Source organism: Amblyomma mixtum, chromosome 4 (assembly GCF_055824585.1).
Source record: "Amblyomma mixtum isolate Tamu chromosome 4, ASM5582458v1, whole genome shotgun sequence".
Taxonomy (NCBI): Eukaryota; Metazoa; Arthropoda; class Arachnida; order Ixodida; family Ixodidae; genus Amblyomma; species Amblyomma mixtum.
In genome coordinates, this window is record NC_143015.1 from 5,041,843 (window position 1) to 5,062,170 (window position 20,328).

The window sequence follows — 20,328 nt, forward strand, 5'->3', positions numbered from 1 at the left end:
ACGGGCCGTGCCCCCAAAGATGGGACGTGGCGGTCACCTCGCAGAAGAACACACTTGTGATGAGGTCCGCCGGGTTGTCTGCCGGCACAGTGAGCCCAAAGGTCAGCTGCTCGATTTCTCTTTCTCTGACAAACAGTTGCCAGCGCTCCAGTTTGCCGAATATCCAATGAACGGCGATCTTGGAATCGGACCAAAGAATCGGGTTAGGTCCGGAATTCGCGATAAGTAATCATAAAGCCGGGCAGCCCCGAGGCTTGCAAGAAGCTCGAGACGTGGTGGCAACGTGGTTTTCGTCGATGCGATAGGCCGCTTGCTGATGAGGAGGTGAGTGCTGTAAGCGTCCGACATGCTTAGCCGGTAGCGGAAGTTATATCTCTGAGAAAGGCCTCTAGCACAGCCTTGCGGAGAGAAGACATTCCGGCAACCCGTTCAGCGCGGCCAGCGCTCGTGGTGTCTTCTTATTCTATGTGTCCTGTCTATGTTTTTGCGCTGTTACTTCGAGATGGATCGCCAATAAGCCCAAGCTGCTGTTCTGGTCAAAATAAGCTTTGATGGTATGGTCATATTCGTTCAACTTGTGCAGCTGGCTGCGAAAGCGACGAAGTTGTGTAGGCTGAGGAGAGGTCTATTTTCTGAAAGCTGTCTTCGAACAGCTCCATTGCTGCTATGCACCAGAAAGCTATGCACCAACTCGCCCAGCAAGAAGGTCTTCTTCAGAAGTGATGTACAGTGTGGATTCAGGAGTATCGCTAATGCCAGTGGCCTCGAGGCGCCATACATCGGCTGGAACGAGGCTGCCAGTGTCCTCTGCGGATGCTCCCTAGGCTGAGGGTTTCCCGAGGGTCCCTGGTCTCAGCACCAACAGATTCGGAGGAGTCAGAGAGAACGTAGTAGAACGTCTACCCTGTGTCACTTATGGAAGCAACTGCCGCGAGCCCCTCGCGAGCGCGCTAGCTCGGGCCAAGGCGCAGATTCGCCTTTATTTTCAACACTGATCATGCTTTTCATAAAAAACGACAGGCGCCAATGGCGGCCGGAAGGGAAGAGGGTTTAATTGAAAAAACATTGCGGAGGAAAATATGCTTGAGAAACCGGGCTAGGCTTTGCCAGCAGGCCTCCTTGAAGAATCAACGCACGGGGGTGCACAGCCGTCTATGCGCCTGAACGGCTCACCGGACAGGACACTTGTGCCACAGCTGGCTCTATCTTGCATGAACATTCCAATGGATCATCGTTCAGCGCACCTCTTTGAAGCATGTATCGGGCCCCGTACGCAGCGGCAGTTACCTTAAATACGCGGCTAGTACGTCACCCGGGTTCTCTAGATAAGTGCGAGAACGACTGTACTTGCAGCTGGAATATATCGGCACCCATGTAGCGTGCAGGAATCTGCATATTTTCTCAGTAGAAGGACAGTCAGAAGCAGCAGTCCTTGTTGGCCCTGTCGTCGACAGCGGCACTCAGCGAAGAATAGAAAATACTACAGAAAGAACACAAGCACAAAAACGCTTGTTCTTCCTCTGTTGATCACGTCGTCCGCTTTTGTTTATGCTGTAGAACAACTTATGAAGCAGCAGGACGTTATATACGTCCTTACATCATGCTGCAACCTGAAAAAAAAACGATGCGGATAGCCCAACGTCAAAGGGCACTTCTCCTGATGTTGACAGAGCAGAACACGAAGAACATCTTTCGTCACAGACAAAGAAAAACATAAAGATGCAGCACGTCCGTAGTGCCAAGCGCACAGTCCACCAAGGAAGATACTGGATTACGCAAACAAAACATTTCATCAGGCCAAACATCCAAACACAACTTCCTCGTTAAAACAAAGAAGGAGAAAAAATAATCCATGAAAGTGGTGCATTTCCGAAACATTGCTTAATGCCTTGAACGTGATCTTCTCAAGACAAGTGTCTCTAACATCTAAGCAATTTACTCTGCCAGGTGGTTTGTTTTGTCGCATATGTAGGCCCTGTCTATCTGGACTCAAAATGATTATACTGAAAATTACTTTCTAGATTTGGGCATTTTGTAAAGAAAAAGAGTGTTGCACTATGTTTCTTGTTTTATCAACTTCTAAAGGCGGCAGCACGCATTTTACTGCGTTTATAACGCTGCTGTTTGTTGGCGTTATGCGTAACCAGCAAGCCGAAGTTCGCACGCTTCTCACCTTCTTCGTGCATGCTGCTATCATGTGGTGTGAAAACGGCATGGTCGTAATTAAAGCCTTCATAACTGAATAGATCTAACAACGTTCGATGCTTGATTGTCAGCCGCAGCGTCATGTTTCTGCACTTCCAGGCGTCGTCACGTGAACTTGCGTAAGGCGTACGTAAGGCGTTGGCGATCACGCACGCTGCTTAGCGTGCGTGATCGCCATGCATGGCAGACTTTGCGCAGCTTCAGCGTCGCGCTCATTTAGGGCCAGAGGTTTTAACTTGAGTGAAGTTTGCTGGCTTAAGGCGGCCCCAGCAGTGTTACTTGAAGTAACCGGGAAGAAGTGTTTAACCTGCTGTGGACAGTAATTAGGGTAATCATCACGATAGCGTATTTCTGCTTGCTTCGGTTAAGGCCAAAGCTGGTCATTACAACGGACAGCTTCTCTGAATGCAGTTGCGGACGGCGCTTCCCGTGAATCGACGTCTTCCTTTTCGCGCCTAGCTCCACCCCGAATGGTTCGCGCGGCAATGGATTATTCTGCTTTTGCAGTCTGGTGAAGGTCTACAGAGAAGCCAGAATGAGGCCACTCTGTTTTCCTTTCTGGCGCCCGTGTCAGCTTTGCGTGCCCTCTGCACCTTTGCGCTCCTAGTGGCAGCGTCTGTGTTGTAAGCTAAGTGTATAATATTGCCACATTCCTGGGCACTATCGTGGCACCGTCTCCCGGCCGAACTGCCTTAAGCGCTATTCCGGCTAGCCTTGATGATGATGATGATGATGACCTCGGGCTGAATGGCACATACCCACGGCGGGGGATTGGCCAGGGTGCATAGCGGATACAAACGCACTCATGTACAGGGAATGGAGTATAATTAAATCTAAAATTTGGGCCGCAGAGCTATAATTTGTACAATACAAAAAATACGGAGAAATAAAAGTTGTGAATTCACATTCTAGCAGAGGAATCTACCAGATGAAATTATATAATCGTGAATAGAATCGAACACTGGTTTCAGGGCATATCCCTTGGCGGGCAGTGCTTCTTCTTCGTCGTCTCTTCTGTGTGGTGCCCTCGGGAGTCCGCTGCTGCCTGGCGCTTCACAGTACAACGTGTCCTGGCCGTCCCGACTGTCTAGCCGTGACATATTTGGTGGAGCCGGCTGAGTAACGTCCCATGTACACTGACTCCGAAGACGCCTTTGAAGCCAGTTCTCAGGGCGTAGACACAACCCCCGTCCACAAAGTGAGCCGCCGCCTGCTAGGCCTACAGCCAGAGTTCAGCGGCCTCACGAAACCAAGGAAGATGACATCAACCACTGGTAGCCAGACCACTCAACGTTTTGGAGCTGACGCTCCGTTCGTGCTCCACGCGCCCCGGTCACCGCCGACGTTCCACGGACACAGGTTTGAAGACGTTGAAGATTGGTTAGCCAGTTTCGACCGTGTGGCAGCCTTCAACCAGTGAGACGGTGAGCGGAAGTTGAGGAATGTCTACTTTGCGCTAGAGGACTCGGCAAAGATCTGGTTCAAGAACCACGAGACCTCTTTTGCCACCTGGGAGGTTTTTCGGCGTGAGTTGCTAGTGACATTCGGCAACAGTGAAAGAAAAGAGAAGGCTGAAGTCGCTCTGCACTGCAGGTCGCAGCAGCCAAATGAGCGCGTCACCATGTTCGTTGAAGACATGATGCGTCTCTTCAATCGAGCCGATCCTGCTATGGCCGAGGCCAAGAAAGTGCGGCACCTAATGCGGGGTGTCAAGGAACAGCTCTTTGCTGGACTTGTCCGCGACCCTCCAAGCACAGTGGCCGATTTCACAAGGGAGGCAACGGGTATCGAGCGCTCTCTGCAGGAACGAGGCGCGCACTACGGACGCCAGGCTACCGTAGAAGCCGCTTCCCAGTACACGCCTACGTCGCTGCCCGCCGAGGAGCTTCGTGAGCTTGTAAGAAGCCTTGTTCGCGAGGAACTGGCGAAAGTTCGCCTTGAAGTTCCCCAGGCCAGTGTCGCTGCCGTAACGGACGTGGTGCGTGACGAAATCCGACGAGCTGTGCAGCCGCCCCCCCCTCCACACCCGGCGCCTTCCATTATGGCGTACAGCGAAGCACTACGAAGTCCTGGGCCAGCGATGCAAGCCTTTTCCCCCGTCGTTCCCGTGCCAGTACCATCCCTGCGTTACCCAACCGCAGCAGTACCACCACCCCACCCGTGCCGCAGGAGTTCAGGCCCCCCATGAGCAAAGCGCACGTGTGGCGTACGCCAAACAATCGGCCGCTCTGTTACCACTGCGGGAAGCCCGGCTACATCCTCCGCCACTGCCCCTACCGCAGAATGGGCTTAAGGGGGTTTTCACCTGACGCACCTCGACCACGCTACGGTGAAAGACCACGGGATATCGAGCTGTACCTGGATGATAACGTGCAGTCCTCGACCCCGCAGCGACGCCAGTCCCGATCGCCATCCCCAAGGCGGTTCTCTTCGTCCAGCCTCCCGTCGTCCTCTGGCCAGTTCAGAGGCGCGTCCTCACATCGGGAAAACTGAAGACGGCGTCCTCCGGGGGTAGGGACGACGCTACTGGAACGTGTTAAGAGCCTCCACCCGACGATTCGCCGCGACGCTCCGATCAACGACGACGTGACCCGACGACCTCAACGACGCGCTGCGACCGCCTGGTTTCCGCCGAAATTCCGGTATCCGCCGACAACCATGACGTTACCGCACTTGTGGATACCGGCGCCGATTTTTCTGTAATGAGCAGTCGGTTAGCCACAGCCCTGAGGAAGGTTCTAACCCCTTGGTCCGGGCCGCAGATCCGGACAGCTGGTGGCCATGTCGTAACTCCGATTGGTGTCTGCACTTCCCGAATCCAGATCCGCGGTGTTACTTTCCCTGGTTGCTTTGCTGTGTTACCCGAGTGCTCCAAGGACCTCATACTCGGTTTGGATTTCCTTCAGGAGTACGGTGCCGTCATCAATCTTCAGGAGCTAATCGTGTCGTTTTCCACCCAAGGCCCTGTCGACGACGATACCGTACCACGCAGGGCTACGTTGTGCGTCTTTGATGACCAGGTGTTGATCCCGTCAAGAGCCAGCGTGTTTGTTACCGTAGAGTGCGATAACAGCCCCAGCACTCGTGGCATCGCTCAAAACCAACATCTCGCTGCTCCTGGGTCGGCAAGTGTGTGTACCTCGCGGAATTATTGAATTGAACAGGGGGCAAACCGAACTTCTGGTGGCCAATTTTGGTTCTGAACCTCAGTGTTTGCCTGGCAAAACAGCTATTGCGTATTTCGAAGAAATTTGTGAATTCGCGGGACAGCACGCGTTGTCCGAAATCCCGGCATCAGTGGAGGCGCCGACCACTCCCATAAAGACCGACGTGAACCCGAACCTCCCGTCTCATCAGAAACGATGCCTGGAGAGCATTATCGAATCTTTCCGCGACAGCTTTGCCTCGACCTCCAGAGCACGTTCGAGGCACTGCGCGATGCTTTAAAAATGTAGTGCTTGCCATTAATCGTTGCTGCCTAGTTCTAAGGGCGCGATCGACATCGTCGTAACAGGCCATTCATTCTTGTCCTTGTTTTTGCTTGGCGATTTCAATACTCCAAACATCGCATGGAATAATGAACCCACCATCATCCGTTCTCCACGTTACCAAAACATTTTGATGACTTTAGTGCATTATTCACTTTCAATCAACTCATAACACAGCGTACCAGAACCACACCGCAAGTTGCTAGTACTCTTTACCTACTGCTAACAACTTCGCCCCAATTTATTTCGAATATTAGTTTTTTACCTCCCCTGAGCGGTCATTCTCTTATTAATTTCAACATCAACATTTCAAGGCCAAAAATCAGAAAGAAAACCAAGACCATTCGGGAGTACTATAAAGCAGATTTTGATCTCATTAACAAAAAGCTCTGTATATTTATTGACCCATTCCTCACAGATTTCGACAACCGCAGTGCGCAAGTGAATTCGGACATGTTTACTGTTGAAACCACTGAATTAGCAGAAATGTTCACCCCTACACACATTGTTTTCGCTAACGGTTACGCTCCCTGGTACAACACTGTCACCAAGCGCATAGCTAACAAAATAAAACGTTTATCCAAATCAGCTAAACATCTGCTAACAGTGCGAAATGAGCAGCCTACAAACTTGCATCTAAGAATTGCATCACAGCCCTTAAGGATGCAAAGGAAAAATTAAAAAAAAAACATGGCCACCTGTGCTATCTACTTACACGAAAAAGTTTTGGCGTACGATTAACCTGAAGCGTGGCGACATAATAACCCTTGTTGATGGCGCTGAAAACGTCATCCCGACCCGCTGCGATGGCTCAGTGGTTACGGTGCTCGGCAGCTGGCCCAAAAGATACCGGCCGCGGCGGCTGAATTTCGATAGAGGCGGAATTCTAGAGGCCCGTGAACTGTGCGATGTCAGTGCACGTTAAAGAACCCGAGGTGGTCGAACTTTCCGGAGCCCTTCACTACGGCGTCCCTCATAGCCTGAGTCTCTTTGGGACGTTAAACCCCAATAAATCAAATCCAAACGTCATCCTGCCTGCCGTTTCTGCATCTATCTATAAAGAGGTTTTTACACGCAACTTTTCAAAACACACCCATGCCACTCATCCAACTACACATTTTTAGGACTTTGCTGTAAGATACCCTTTATCTAGTGAGCCAGCCGGCGTAGAAAAAATAATCCTACCGCTGAAAGTTTGATCTGCTTCTGGCTGTGGCCTAATTAATCCACAGTTTCTTGAAAAACACTAACTCATATTGTTCCGCTACACTTTCAAAGATTTTTCAGCAATCACTTTACCATGATTCACTGTCTGCTGACTGAAAAATTGGGAAGGTGATTCCACTCACAAATCAGGACGAAACATTGCCCACTTAAATATTGGCGCATTTCTTTAACCAGCATACCATACAAAATTACTTTTTTTTCAAAATCAAAATCAAATCAAGTTTATTTCATATTTACAGTACATGGTTATGGGGTATATACATCAGGAGGCCCAGAAGTCGAGACTGCAAATAGGGCCTCCTATGGCTAATGAACAGAATACATAAACCGGCGCATGTACAACAACTCGAGGTAAAAAAAAGGAAGGCAAATAAAGCGACAAAAAGGAAAGAAGTGTACAGCAAAGTGTACTGAACAGATTCTCTTTTCTCAGTGTGCCAACTTTTTAGAAGCGAACTCATTTTTCTCGCAATTTCATCACGGCTTTCATATAACATGCTCATGTGAAACCCAACTAGTATCGTGTCACGCATAAACACACAGGAGTTTGAGTTTCAGCTTATTCACTTTGGATGACGGTTTACAAACAGGGTGATAAAAGCATCTGATGATAAAAGCAGGTTAGGTTAGGTTATGTTAGGTTAGGTTAGGCATCTGGGTGATAAAAGACAGGTTAGTTAGGTTAGGCTAGGTTAAGCATCTGGGTGATAACAGACACACAATGCGCTATCAACTTTTATTGTCAGAATATGAGAGAAGCCAACAGCCACAGAAACCAAGGAGCACAGGGGATTTTTTTTAATTAATTTATTTTTTTGTGGTGTTGATCAAGAAAGAATATTACTGAATATGATGTCGCTTAAAGCTAGTTGATTAGAAAAAACAGAAGAAAAAACAACCACATGCCGCCGGTGGGATCCGAACCCACGACCTCCGAATTACGCGTCCGGTGCTCTACCTCTGAGCTACGGCGACGGCTGTCAAACCTTCTGCTTTCGGGGGTATTTATGTTTACAAATAACCTAACCTTGAGAGTGTTGATCAGCGCCACCCACGTTCGTAAGCGGCGGACGTGGATGGCGCTTCAAATATGGCCCTAGCTCGAGTATATCAAATATGGCCCTAGCTCGAGTACGCCGCGTAAATTTGAGATTCAGGTCAAACAAACATTGGAAATGGTTCAGAATAATTCTTCTCTCTTCATTCTTTCTAACTATACCAGAACAGCAAGCATCAGTGCCATGATATCTAGCCTTAAATTACCATCCTTGTCATCACGTCGCAAAATTTTTCATCTTTGCCTTTTTCGCAAGTTATTCCATCACCCGAAGTTTGTGCCGAACTTATCTCACCTCCTCAGTACGTATCGTCGAGAGTAGACCACATTCACAAGGTGGGCATCCCTTTCTGCAGAGAAGAAACTTTTTGCCAGTCATTCGTACCTCGAAGAGCGGAATAACCTTCCTCCGCCGATGACCGCCGTCACCGAACATCAATTATTCAAGAACGTTACAGCTAACATTACTTAAGTGGGATACATTTTATACTGTGTTATTTTTTCTCTCTCCTGAACGCCTTAGCTAACAATACATATGTAGAAGTCATATTTGTACCTTGTCTGTTTCATTAACTCCGGTTTGTTAAACTGATGTCCTTTTTTCGTAACAACTTCCCTCTGTAATGGCGTAGTGGCAGTGATGATATGATAAATAAATATATGTATTTTCGAAATTATAACAAAGAGAGGCAAAATAAATGCAGACACCTGACGTCACTGCAGAATAGATTGCTGGATAAAGCTCTAACGGATGGCAGACAAAAAGAGAATATTTACTTGGTCAAGGAACAAGGTATTCAAGAACTTTGGCATGATATTGTGACGAAGACGAAGCTGGCAGTGGCGCGGGACGGAGCGCTCGCGCTAGGCCAGCGGCCATTAAATCATCTCATAGCCATGGTTCACCACGTCTCATTCTTCGGCTGGCCGCCGCGTAACAATATATACCTTAACATAAAAAGCCCCGTACTTAGTTCTAAACTTTTGTAATACAAAGTTACTCTTTATTCTACTGTCTCAAGATGAGTGCCGACATGTAAGTGAAAAATTTCAGAAATGTCACTTTTTATCATTGTTTCATAAAAAAAATGCAAATCTGTTGTCGAAAAATTTGTTGGCAGGTACAGTATTATAGTGTTGGCAAACATGCCTATCAGGCGAATCATACTACCCATTGACAACCGCACGGAGCACTTCCTTTTGTAAGGTTAGCGACGTTAGAAACCGCTGTATTCTCCCAGACAGGGGGACAAGAGCCAAGATGAGAATACAGAATGCGCAATGCAAAGTAACCAAAATAATCATTGGCAGAATATGCCTGTTACGCGAAGCAATTCCGAAGATTCTGGAAAGTTTTCAAAAAAAGGATTACTAACATGGGCATCCCATGCAATTGTACTGTAGAACATCACGCCAAATGACTTCAAGGGGTCTACGGATTTGATCACTGCGCCACTGAGGTAGAGCGAGGGGCTGTGAAATAATGTTATGTTTTCTCCTACGGAGAAAGTTTAGTTTTTTCTTTGTCATACTTCAATGAGTTAATTGATGACCATGTGGCAATTTATGAGAGCTCGCGGTGTGCGGTATCTGCTAAGTATTGTATACATATGTGACTGGAAGAGAATAGGCTGGTGTCGTTGCATATGCAATGTATTTTGCATGGCTACTGATGTTACGGATATCATTTATGTTTATATTGAACAAGACTGGCCCCAAAATGCCACCCTGATGGGCGCCATTTGTAATTCTTGTAATCTCTGCGGAGGAATGATTAACGACCACGTGCTGAAACGATTGACCACGTGCTGATTGACGATTGAGACGATTGAACACGAATGTCTACGTGCTGAGACCACGTGCTGAGATGATTTATTAGGCTAAGAGGATGGCCGAGTGCCATAGTGATCAGGTTTTTCTGCAAGAATATTGTGATTTAAATAATCGAAGGCTGAAATCAACGAACTGCTAATGGTTAGAAGCTAAGTCTCGAAATTCCTTGATATGTATTATTTTTGAACATGTAGTGCATACTCCGTAGACCTGTTTTGTGTAAAGCCGCACTGACAGTCAGTCATTATGGAATATTTGAGAAGAAAATTCTCAAGACGAATGCGGGTTAGTTATTCTAAACCATTAGAAAAATACGAAAGTACGGGCAATGCTCTATAGTTTACCAACTTGTTCGCATCGCCTTTATTTAATATATTCCAGCTACCCTGGCTAGCCACATATGTCAGAAGGGAATTGAGCTGTCGTAGGCGCGGTGTAATATGTATGTGTTAGGCACGGCATTATTAGGGTAAGAATATTGGTAAAAATTGACAGCGATTATTTTGCGCCTCAAGGCTAGAGGTATCCTTTCATTTTCCGCATATTGTGAAAACCTCATATTCGCCCGTTGGTGTAAAGAAGAGCAATGCCTAGGAATAAATCCTAGGAATGCCTAGGATTACGGAATAAAAAGAAGCGCCTATACAGAAAAGCTAGATCTGCTCCTTCTTCGACCTTGTTGGAAAGATATAAAGTGTGTTTGAAAGCGTACTGTTCTGCTGTTACCGCTGCCAAAAACAAATACTTCACTCATGATCTGCCGTCACTTTTGCAGACTAATCCTAAGAATTTTTGGCACACTATATCTCCCGAAAGTAAACATGACCTCATGCAACTACACAATACTGATGGCTTGCCGCTAGCTGACACTGAATGTCCAACCGCGTTCAACAGATTTTTTGCATCAGTGTTTACTAAGGAAGATTATTCCAGTATGCCAATTGTTCTCGAGTCTGACTACCCATTCATGGAGCCCATCACCATTAGTGCTGAGGGTATCGCATCACTAATTAAAAATCTAAAGTTATCATCATCTGCCGGAGTGGACAACATTAACTCGAAGATACTTAAAAACACCATTTCAATTTCTAGCCAGATTTTGTGTCATATATTTCAGCAATCACTATCCTCCGGAGAACTGCCCACTGACTGGAAAAAAGCCAAAGTCATCCCTGTGTTAAAAACGGGTAACAAAAACTCTCCTGATAACTATCGGCCTATTTCGTTAACATGCATATGCTGTAAATTACTTGAGCATATTATCGCTTCTCACATTTACAACCATCTGGAACGAAATGACTTCTTCTTTTCAAATCAGCATGGTTTTAGAAAAGGCTACTCATGTGATACCCAGATATTTGAATTTACTACTGACCTGCATTTCAACATGGATGACAACCAGCAAACAGATTGCATTTTTTTGATTTCTCAAAAGCATTTGACAGAGTTGCACATGGCCGGCTGTTTACAAAATTATCTACCCTTTCCCTTGATTCCCTCACATTATCTTGGCTTCGAAACTTTCTCTCATTACGTCAGCAATTCACAGTTGTCAATGGCTCTTCCTCATCCCTATGTGACGTAACCTCAGGCGTACCACAGGGAAGCGTACTTGGACCCTTATTTTTTCTAATCTACATTAACGACCTTCCCACTAACATTTCATCCCGCTTACGCCTTTTCGCAGACGACTGTGTTGTTTACCGTAAGGTCGCTTCTGAGACTGACCACCTGACCCTTCAAAATGATCTTCACACTATTGTTGATTGGTGTAAAAACTGGCAAATGATTCTTAACCCTAATAAATGTAAATCAATGACTTTTAGCCGCAAGCATATTATTTCTAACTTCATATACTCTATAAATAATACCTCTCTATCAAGGGTTACGTCGTACAAATACCTTGGAATTCAGTTCACACCAAATCTTTCATGGTCTTCTCATATTTCTGCAGTCTGCAACAAAGCATCGAGGACATTAGGTTTCATACGCCGGAACCTTCGGAACTCACCTAGCTCCGTTCGAAAACTTGCATATTTTACATTTGTTCGCCCACAGCTGGAATTTATCTCACCTATATGGTCTCCCCATCAAAAATATCTCATAGATATGCTCGAGTCCATTCAAAGCAGAGCTGCCCGGTACATTTTTAGCAATTATAGTCCCCTCGCAAGTGTATCCCAGCTTAAAAACCTTAACGACATACAGATACTTGAAATTCGTCGCTCCATTTCACTTCTGTGTTTGTTCCATAAATATGTTCACACCCGTCCTTCGTTGTTACCTCTGGCATCACCTTTCCGCTCTTCACAACGCTTACACAATCAACTCAGCTTCAACCGGATATATGGGAAGACCCTGTCGTTTAATTTTCTGCATTACCTAGAGCAATAAAACTCTGGAATGATCTTCCTGACAACATAATCTCTTTCATTGATCCTGGTGAGTTTAAAAAACATCTATGTATACATTTATTGCCATAGTGATGTTCGAAATGTACGACAGTTTCATTTGTTCTTCACGTTGTTTTCCCATTTACCACTTCTGTTGCCCCTGGTTGCTTTTTTTTTTCTCTCATGTTCGTGTTTCGCTTTTTTTTTCTCTCTCTATTTTCGTGTCTGATGTTATTTTAACTCCGTTTTGTATAAATGTCGTGTTCCTTTCTTTTATTTGACTTGTACCGCGTTCTTGTACCGATATTACGGTTTTTTTCCATCTGTATATACCTTTTTTTCGATTTGCCCCCCTCACCCAATGCTCTTCGGGGCCTGTGAGGTACTAATAAATAAATAAATAAAACTGGTGATGCCAGCATTAAATTGTATAGGACCTACTTCAGCGAAAAATTATAAATAAGTTCACGAGATATGAACCCGATGTCTCTTTGCCATCGATTATTGAACTTGTTATATTCCTGCTACGTTTCCATTTAAGAGCAAGTAGTTTTTCAGTTTTTCTTTGGGGTTGCTAGGAAGCTGCTTATCGAATGAGTAGTTATAGTAAGCGGTCCTAGCCATACTAATTTATTGATTCGAAAGATTTCGTAATGATTTATACCTTCCTAAGACATATGGCAGGTTCACTCAGATCATGAATGGCAGTTTGCCAATATCCATCGAGAGAAAAGTCTACAACAGCTGTATCTTACCGGTAGTCGCCTATGTGGCAGAAACGTGGAGGCTAACAAAGAGGAAAAACTGTAGCGCTCGAGACGAGGACACAACGAAGACGACAACACATGCGCTGTGTTGTCGCTGTGTAGCGCATGTGTTGTCGTCTTCGTTGTGTCCTCGTCTCGAGCGCTACAGTTTTTTCATCATGAGCAACCAACTCGCCCAAACATCCACCCTGATTAACAAAGAGGGTTCAGCTTAAGTTAAGGACAGCGCATCGAGCCATGGAAAGAAAAAATTCAGGGGGCACTTTGGCTCAATAAAGTGCTGCAAGGCGAGCGCGTTTCCTGGCGCACTGTTGGTTTTTTACTTTTTTTAATTTCTTATCTCATTTTTTGTTTTTCCTTATTTTTGTTTTGTTTCTTATGTTTTTTATTTCATTTTTATTTTATTTTCTTACATTTTTATTTGTTATTTTATTTAACAAACCCATGCACTCTCTAGGTGCGCCTTTATTCATGCTCAAACCCTGAGCCTTCGTGGCGGAGTGATGGCGTCTCTACTTCAAATGCCAAAGGCCCTGGTTCGATTCCCCGCCTCGACACAGTTTAGTGACGCTGAAACGCGGACACGCTTGCTAACATTCCTTGGTCACGGCAGTATGAGGCAGTAAAGGCTTTCGCCTTAAAAATGATAGGTGTAACGTTAAGAAATCTGAAGCGGGCGGAGTGGGTGTAAGAACAAACGCTAGTTAATGACATACTGGTCGAAATCAAGGGGAAGAAGTGGGCTATGGCACGGCCTGCAGTGCGAAGGCAAGATAACCGCTGGTCCTTAAGCCTAACAGAGTGGATTCCAAGAGAAGGCAATAGTACAGCGTGGTGCCAGAAAGCTAGGTAGGCGGATGGTGGTGGTGGTGTGACACTTTTATTAGAACATCCTTTATATTAGGTTTATATTAGGCGAACAATAGGTCCTGGGCGAAGGCGACGAGGGCACGTTGCAGTTTCAGATCCAGGGAGGCGAGCCAGATGGGCCACGGTGGGGGTGGGGGAGGGCGGGAAGGATAGGCGGGGGACTGGAATGCTGAGTGGCACTGTGTAAGGCAGTGTTCTATGTCTGCATATGTGTCTGGACAGTTTGGGCACTGAGGTGTGGAAGTGTACCGGTATAGATAAAGTTTGGCTGGTGTATGTAGGAGATTAAACTGTACTCGGCGAAGAAGGCGAGGTTCACTGATCGATAATGATGAGCGTGGCGGTGCTAAATCAGGTAAGTCCAATTTTTGCTTCGTGTAGTATTCGTCGACAGTGCGTTTGTAAGCCCTGACCATCTGCTCATGACATTAAGAAGTTTGCGGGGATACGGTGGCCGCAACTGACGAAGGACAGGGTTAATTGGAGAGACATGGGAGAGGCCTTCGCCCTGCAGTGGGCATGGTCGGGCTGGTGATGATGATGATGATGTACATATGCATCCCCAGCTTTAATGAATTTTGCAAACATCTTGTGTTTGTTACGGATGAACCGTACCCATCTAAAGCGACGGTTCATCTAGAATTTACTAGCGTTCTTACACGGCGTTATGTAAACGACGGGGAGGCAGTCGTACATTAAAGCAAACTTTCTAGGAAATTGTGATAAGCACCCTGAGCTGTGTTTTCGGTACATACGGAATTCCACTTCACTATAACAATACGCGTCATATACTATTCAGGTCGCCTTTGTACGGATTTGTTTCTCTAGACGCAAGAAAATGGGCAAATGATCAGTGATATCTACTGCAATATGGCCTGTTCCTTCCTTCCCTTCGCCATAAGCAAATAACACCACGTTTTTCGCTCAAAGGTCGCCAAAGCGTAGTGAGAAAAGCGACCTGTCTGCTGTCGTACGGGTAGACGATCTGGCTGAAGGTCTCCAGGCCCCGCAGCAGACCCCACACCGAGTTGGCCGAGAGGGAAGGCTGGGAGGCCGCCGTCAGCTGGAGAGTGTCTGCGCCACAGGGAAGTCTTCCCCTGAGTGCGTCGCACCGAGCGAATTTGAGCAGCAGTCTGCGCTTCGCATTCGGCAAACATTTACCGACACTCTCGCGGAACTGTTTGCCACAGTTAAACGTACAAAAAGGCGTGGTGCTGAGGTAGAAGGAGCAACATATTGGCCCTTTTTTGCAGCAGGACCGTCTGCCTTGAAAGAAAAGCTTGCAGCTTTAGGTGATTGCGTTAAATCGAAATGAAACTCACCGCGAGATTTAGGTTCTGATCTTCACTCGCAATAGCTTCAGGTTATCGCTCCATTTCATTTCGCTCGAAGCGTAGAAATTATTGGGAGCGTGGGGTGCAGATTGCCGCCACTCACATGCCTCGTCCATGCCGTGCTGCGGGGTGTGCTCGCAGGGGCCCCGCAAGTGGACCAGAAGCGAGCTGATGCTGGCCACGGCTCCCCCTGCCAGGGGCCGACGACGGGGGGTGGTGCAGCCTCCGAACAGGAGCCGGTCCCGGTAGCGCTTCAGGGCGCGGTCGGCCACATCGCAGCCGCCCGGGGGACCCACGAACACGAAGGCGAAGGTGCCCGGATCCAGCAGCAGGAGGCCCGGCCCCGTGGTCTGGTTGAGGGGTCGAGGCCACACCTCCCCGCGCGTCGGAATCACCTGCGTCCGCAGCGCTGCCGTCAGGCTCCCGCACAATTGCAGCCCGGTCACTTCGAGTAGCGGGACTGAATAAACCGCGTGGCTATAACGAGGCCCGGGACAGATGTTTGTAGTCACTTTATGCTAGTTTACAAAGCTTCGAGTGCGCAGATTACTTCAGGCAGCCTCTCTTTTTCATACGCACGGCAACAATCTCTCCGAAGCGAGGAGAGGTACACGGGAATGTTACTGTTTCTTTTAGTTATCACTTTCGGTGATAAGAAATATTTAATCTGGCAACGGATATACACGTACGACAAGCTATAGAAAAGTACAATGAAGCGGCGGGCCACACGACTGCGCTGGAATCAAAACCAATGACTGCTGGCTTGCTTCTCGACATGCCTCAACGAGGCGCTCAAAGTTCGTACTGCATATTCTTTTTTCTTTGTCCTGCGTATTTCGCAATGAAAAAACGCATTCTACGTCCCCTATTCCTGTTTCGTTTAGACATCCTGAACAGCCTATAGATTAATTTTTATTTTTTACAAATACCTACACCCCCGTTGGCCATTCTCAAAGGGGGGTTATTAGCAAACATAAAGGTAAAAACAAGCGTGAACAAAACCACAGAAGATTAATGAGCAAGCAATGTGTGTGTGTGTGTATAATATATCACCATCATCATCATCAGCCTCACTACACCCACTGCAGGGAAAAGGCCTCTCCCATGTCTCTCCAATTAACCCTGTTCTTTGTCAGTTGCCGCCACTGAATCCCCGCAAACTTCTTAATCTCATCCGCCCACCTAACTTTCTGTCGTCCCCTGCTACGTTTGCTTTCTCTTGGAATCCACTCCGTTACCCTAAAGGACCAGCGGTTATCTTGCCTTCGCATTACATGCCCAGCCCAAGCCCATTTCTTCCTCTTGATTTCAACTAAGATGTAATTAACCCGCGTTTGTTCCCTCACCCACTCCGCCTTCTTCCGATCTCTTAGCGTTACACCTATCATTTTCCTTTCCATAGCTAGCTGCGTTGTTCTTAATTCAATTTCAATTTCATTTATTTCCAGAAAATTCTGGCGGCTGCCTGGACTAAAAGCTGTAGGTATACAGCTTGACGAGGCCCAGGCAGCCGTTACAAGGCATAGGAGCAGACTTTGTTGAGAACATTGACATACACACAAAAAAAATAAAAACGAACACATAGTCAGGTTACAGTTTTCACAAAAACAGGACATCCAGAAAGCACAAAATCATCAATAAATTACAATAGGGAAATACAGAAAACATATTTGCTTAAGATACAAGGGAGCAGCTGTACTTGGGCGCGAATTATACGTCAGGAATTATTTTTGAAGAAATAATTCACGCAATGCTTTCTTAGTAGGGTTATTTATGTCTTTATATCTATTTAAAATTACTGGAAGATTGTGCTGTAATGCTTGGTACTTATAGTCAGTGCGAAAATGGGGAACAAACCAAGTGTCTGTGTTGCGAGTATTAACTGTATGATCGTTCTGTTTCAATAGCGCAGTGCCTTATATCATAGACCTAAAGGATGACGACAGATGAAATGAAAGGAATATTCGGAATTCATACATATTTTGAATTTTTAACACACTGAATGTTTCAAAAGCTTGCCGTGTGTGGCTTAGGTAATCAAGATTGGCAATGTGACGTACAGCTTTCTTTTGCAGAAGGTAAATTTTTTCTAGGTTGGCCTTAGTTGTTGTCAACCAGACTAATGAGCAATAGGTTATTTGCGAGACAAATAATGCATTATATATTTGTAGCTTTATTCTACTAGGAAGGAACGCGCGGCAACGAGCAATTGCACCTGTTACCAACGAGAGTTTTTTTTATTATCTTCTCAACATGCAAATCCCATGTAAGGTGTGAAGAAAAAGTTACACCTAGTATGGTGTGTTCGTGCACAATTTCAATTTCTTCACCACCACAAGTGATCTTTTTTTCTAGACGAAAATTTTTGTTTCTTGCACAAAATAACTTATTAATTCGGATCCCACCGGCGGCATGTGGTTGTTTTTATGCGTAGCATATTGCAATCACTCAGTTCAGCCCTTGGGCGCGGCCGGGGAGCCACCAAACCCCGTGACGTGGCGTCACGACAGCCGGAGGAAAATCTGGGGCCCAACTCGCAACCATGCAACCAATTAAAGGAATCGTATAGTGATGCTCCAAGTAAGTTTGACTGAGTTTAGTTAATTGCTTACTTTACCAATTAGTGTAATTAACCTTTCTAGTCAAACCAGATAAATAAATGGCTGAGGCTTAACTTGGTTAACCCTGGTCAGATGCGAAGCATATTGATGGCTAGGCTTGTTAATACATGGCTTTCCTTGGTTTAATACTTGATAATTTTAATACAACCACTAGAAGCCTTCGTCGTGGGGGAAGACAACGGCATGGCTACAGCGGAACGCCGACTAACCCCGAGACGCGCGTTGGGTGGGAGCCTGGATTGCCACGGAAGCCGCGTCCGCCTGCCCGGTGGAGCGAGCGTTTCACCTACACCGAGTGTGAAGGCGCGTTCGAAATGCGCGGGAATGCCGCTCGAGGACATTCCGGTGTCTGGGCGATGGCATCGTCCTCCCTCTCCCAGCGCGTGACGGCGATCTGTCGTGACGTCATGTGTCACGTGGTATGTCACGTGGTGTGTCGTCACTGTACCACGTGGTCTGCACGGCGTGCAACCACAGCGACGGCGCGAGGTGGACCCTCATCTTCCTCTGTCGTGACGTCATGTGCCACGTGGTGTGCACGGCGCGTAACCACGGCAAAGGGCTGTAGTGTACCTCTAGTAATATGCTTCGCATAATAAATAAAACCAAGTAGGAAATTGGCCGAGCTTGGGAATCGAACCCCGGCCTCCGGAGTGCGAGTCGAGCACGCTACCACTCTGCCATGCCAGGTCGATGGTTTGGAATGAACAAAGGTGCGTCTAGTGAATACGTTGTCTTCGTTCACTCCCATCTTCCTCCCTTCCCGTTACGGCGAGGTTTAGGTGTCTACCGAGACATGAGAGACAGATACATTTCCTTTTCTCAAAAACCAATTTACCGACGAGCAAGGCGTATTTCTCCGCGTTTCATATTGGTCCAAATTGTCGTGACCTCACCGCGCGCGAATTTTGACGGGTGTCCACCAAAATATGTGAGGCAGTTACTGCGCAACTTCATTTCCTCAAAACCCCGCCGCGGTGGCTAACTGGTTACGGCGCTCGGCTGCTGGCCCGAAAGACGCGGGTTCGATCGCGGCCGCGGCGGCTGAATTTCTTGAAGGCGAAATTCTAGAGGCCCGTGTGCTGTGCGATGTCAGTGCACGTTAAAGAACCCCAGGTGGTCGAAATTTCCGGAGCCCTTCACTACGGCGTCTCTCATAGCCTCAGTCGCTTTGGGACGTTAAACCCAAATAAACCAAATAAACCAATCATTTCCTAAAATACAATTTTCGACTAGTGTCTACTGAGATATGTGAGACAGTTACTGCGTCATTTCCTTTCTTCAAATACAATTTTCATTTTCTTCATTAGGGCCCCTCTTTCTTCTTTCACTCACACTTCCTCCCTTCCTGTACGGTGCGGCTCAGGTGTCCACCGAGATGACAGAGAATACCGCCCCATTTCCTTTCCTCAAAAAGCGTTGCGCGCCGAAAAGCGCGCCGAACGGCTGGTGGCGTTCCTTGGACTCCGTGGCAGCGCTACAACACGCTGTCGCTTTCCACTCCTAAAGGCGAAGCCGAAACGTCATTAATTGGCAGTTAATTAATGCACCAACAAAATGGGCACTGAACAATCGCGTAGCAGAATGCAGCACTCAGGCTGTCGCCTTTCACCACTTTAGCCGCTAGAGTTCCTGAGTATCCTGAGCGCAGGTCCAGTGAAGAATTCCGCGCCTTGCAGACAGTCGAGGGCATCATCAATACGGGGATGTGGATACACATCCTTTCGGTTAATCTTGTTGAGGTGACGGTAATCAACGCAAAAACGGATGCATCCGTCCTTCTTCCTCACGAGAACAGCGGGGGAGGCCCAGGGGCTGTGAGAAGGCTGGATGACACCGCGCTGAAGCATGTCGTTCACTTCTTTGGTAAAGACGGTGCGCTCTGGGGCCGACACGCGATATGGGCGCTGGCGCAAAGGGGCATGCGTGCAGGTGTCTCTGCTGTGTGTGACGACGGATGGGCGGCCAAGAGAGGTATGTGGGAAGTCGAAGGACGGTCGGAAACGTTCAAGTAACTTGACAAGCTTTGCACGTTGGTGTGGCGAAAGGCTGGCATCGATAGATCGGGAAAAAACAGCAACGGTGTCTTGGTTTGGCGCAGAAGGATGCGAATCAATGGCATCTATTTGGACAGGGGCAGGTTCTTCAGAGACGGAGTATGGGAGACCATGGTCGACTGATTCGACATGTCCCAGGCATTCGCCACGTAGAAGCGTTGACGGGAAAGAAAAGGGGTTCGTGACGTAAATTGCTCTGTGGCCATCGCAGATAGTGAGAAGAGCGAACGGAAGGAGGAAACGGTGGCGACGGGCAGCAGCGACAGTCAGAGTAAAGAGAACAGTCGAATCGGGAACGCAGAAGCAAGAGAGGGGAACCAGGGCGGCAGAGAAGGCAGGGATGTCAGTGTCTTTTGCGACCAGCATTTTACTTGGTTGGGGAGAGGTGTCACACGGCTGGGTGGCAGAGAGCGGAGACAGTTCAATGCTGGCAAGGGCACAGTCGATGATCGCATGATGAAAGGTTAGAAAGTCAT

General features: G+C 47.2%; 1 protein-coding gene across 1 annotated transcript in view; it reads right to left on the reverse strand.

Annotated features, from left to right (window-relative positions):
* LOC149345529 (beta-hexosaminidase subunit alpha-like) overlaps positions 1-15,410 on the reverse strand; it is a 161,726-nt gene extending 146,316 nt beyond the window's left edge. Inside the window, exons 1-2 of the mRNA XM_089586106.1 lie at positions 15,278-15,410; positions 14,799-14,937 (exon numbers count right to left, since the gene is read on the reverse strand). Of these exons, the coding sequence (XP_089442232.1) occupies positions 14,799-14,937; positions 15,278-15,279 (141 nt within the window). The 5' untranslated portion in view covers positions 15,280-15,410. The remainder of the gene's footprint in view (positions 1-14,798; positions 14,938-15,277) is intronic.
* Positions 15,411-20,328: the final 4,918 nt, after the last annotated feature.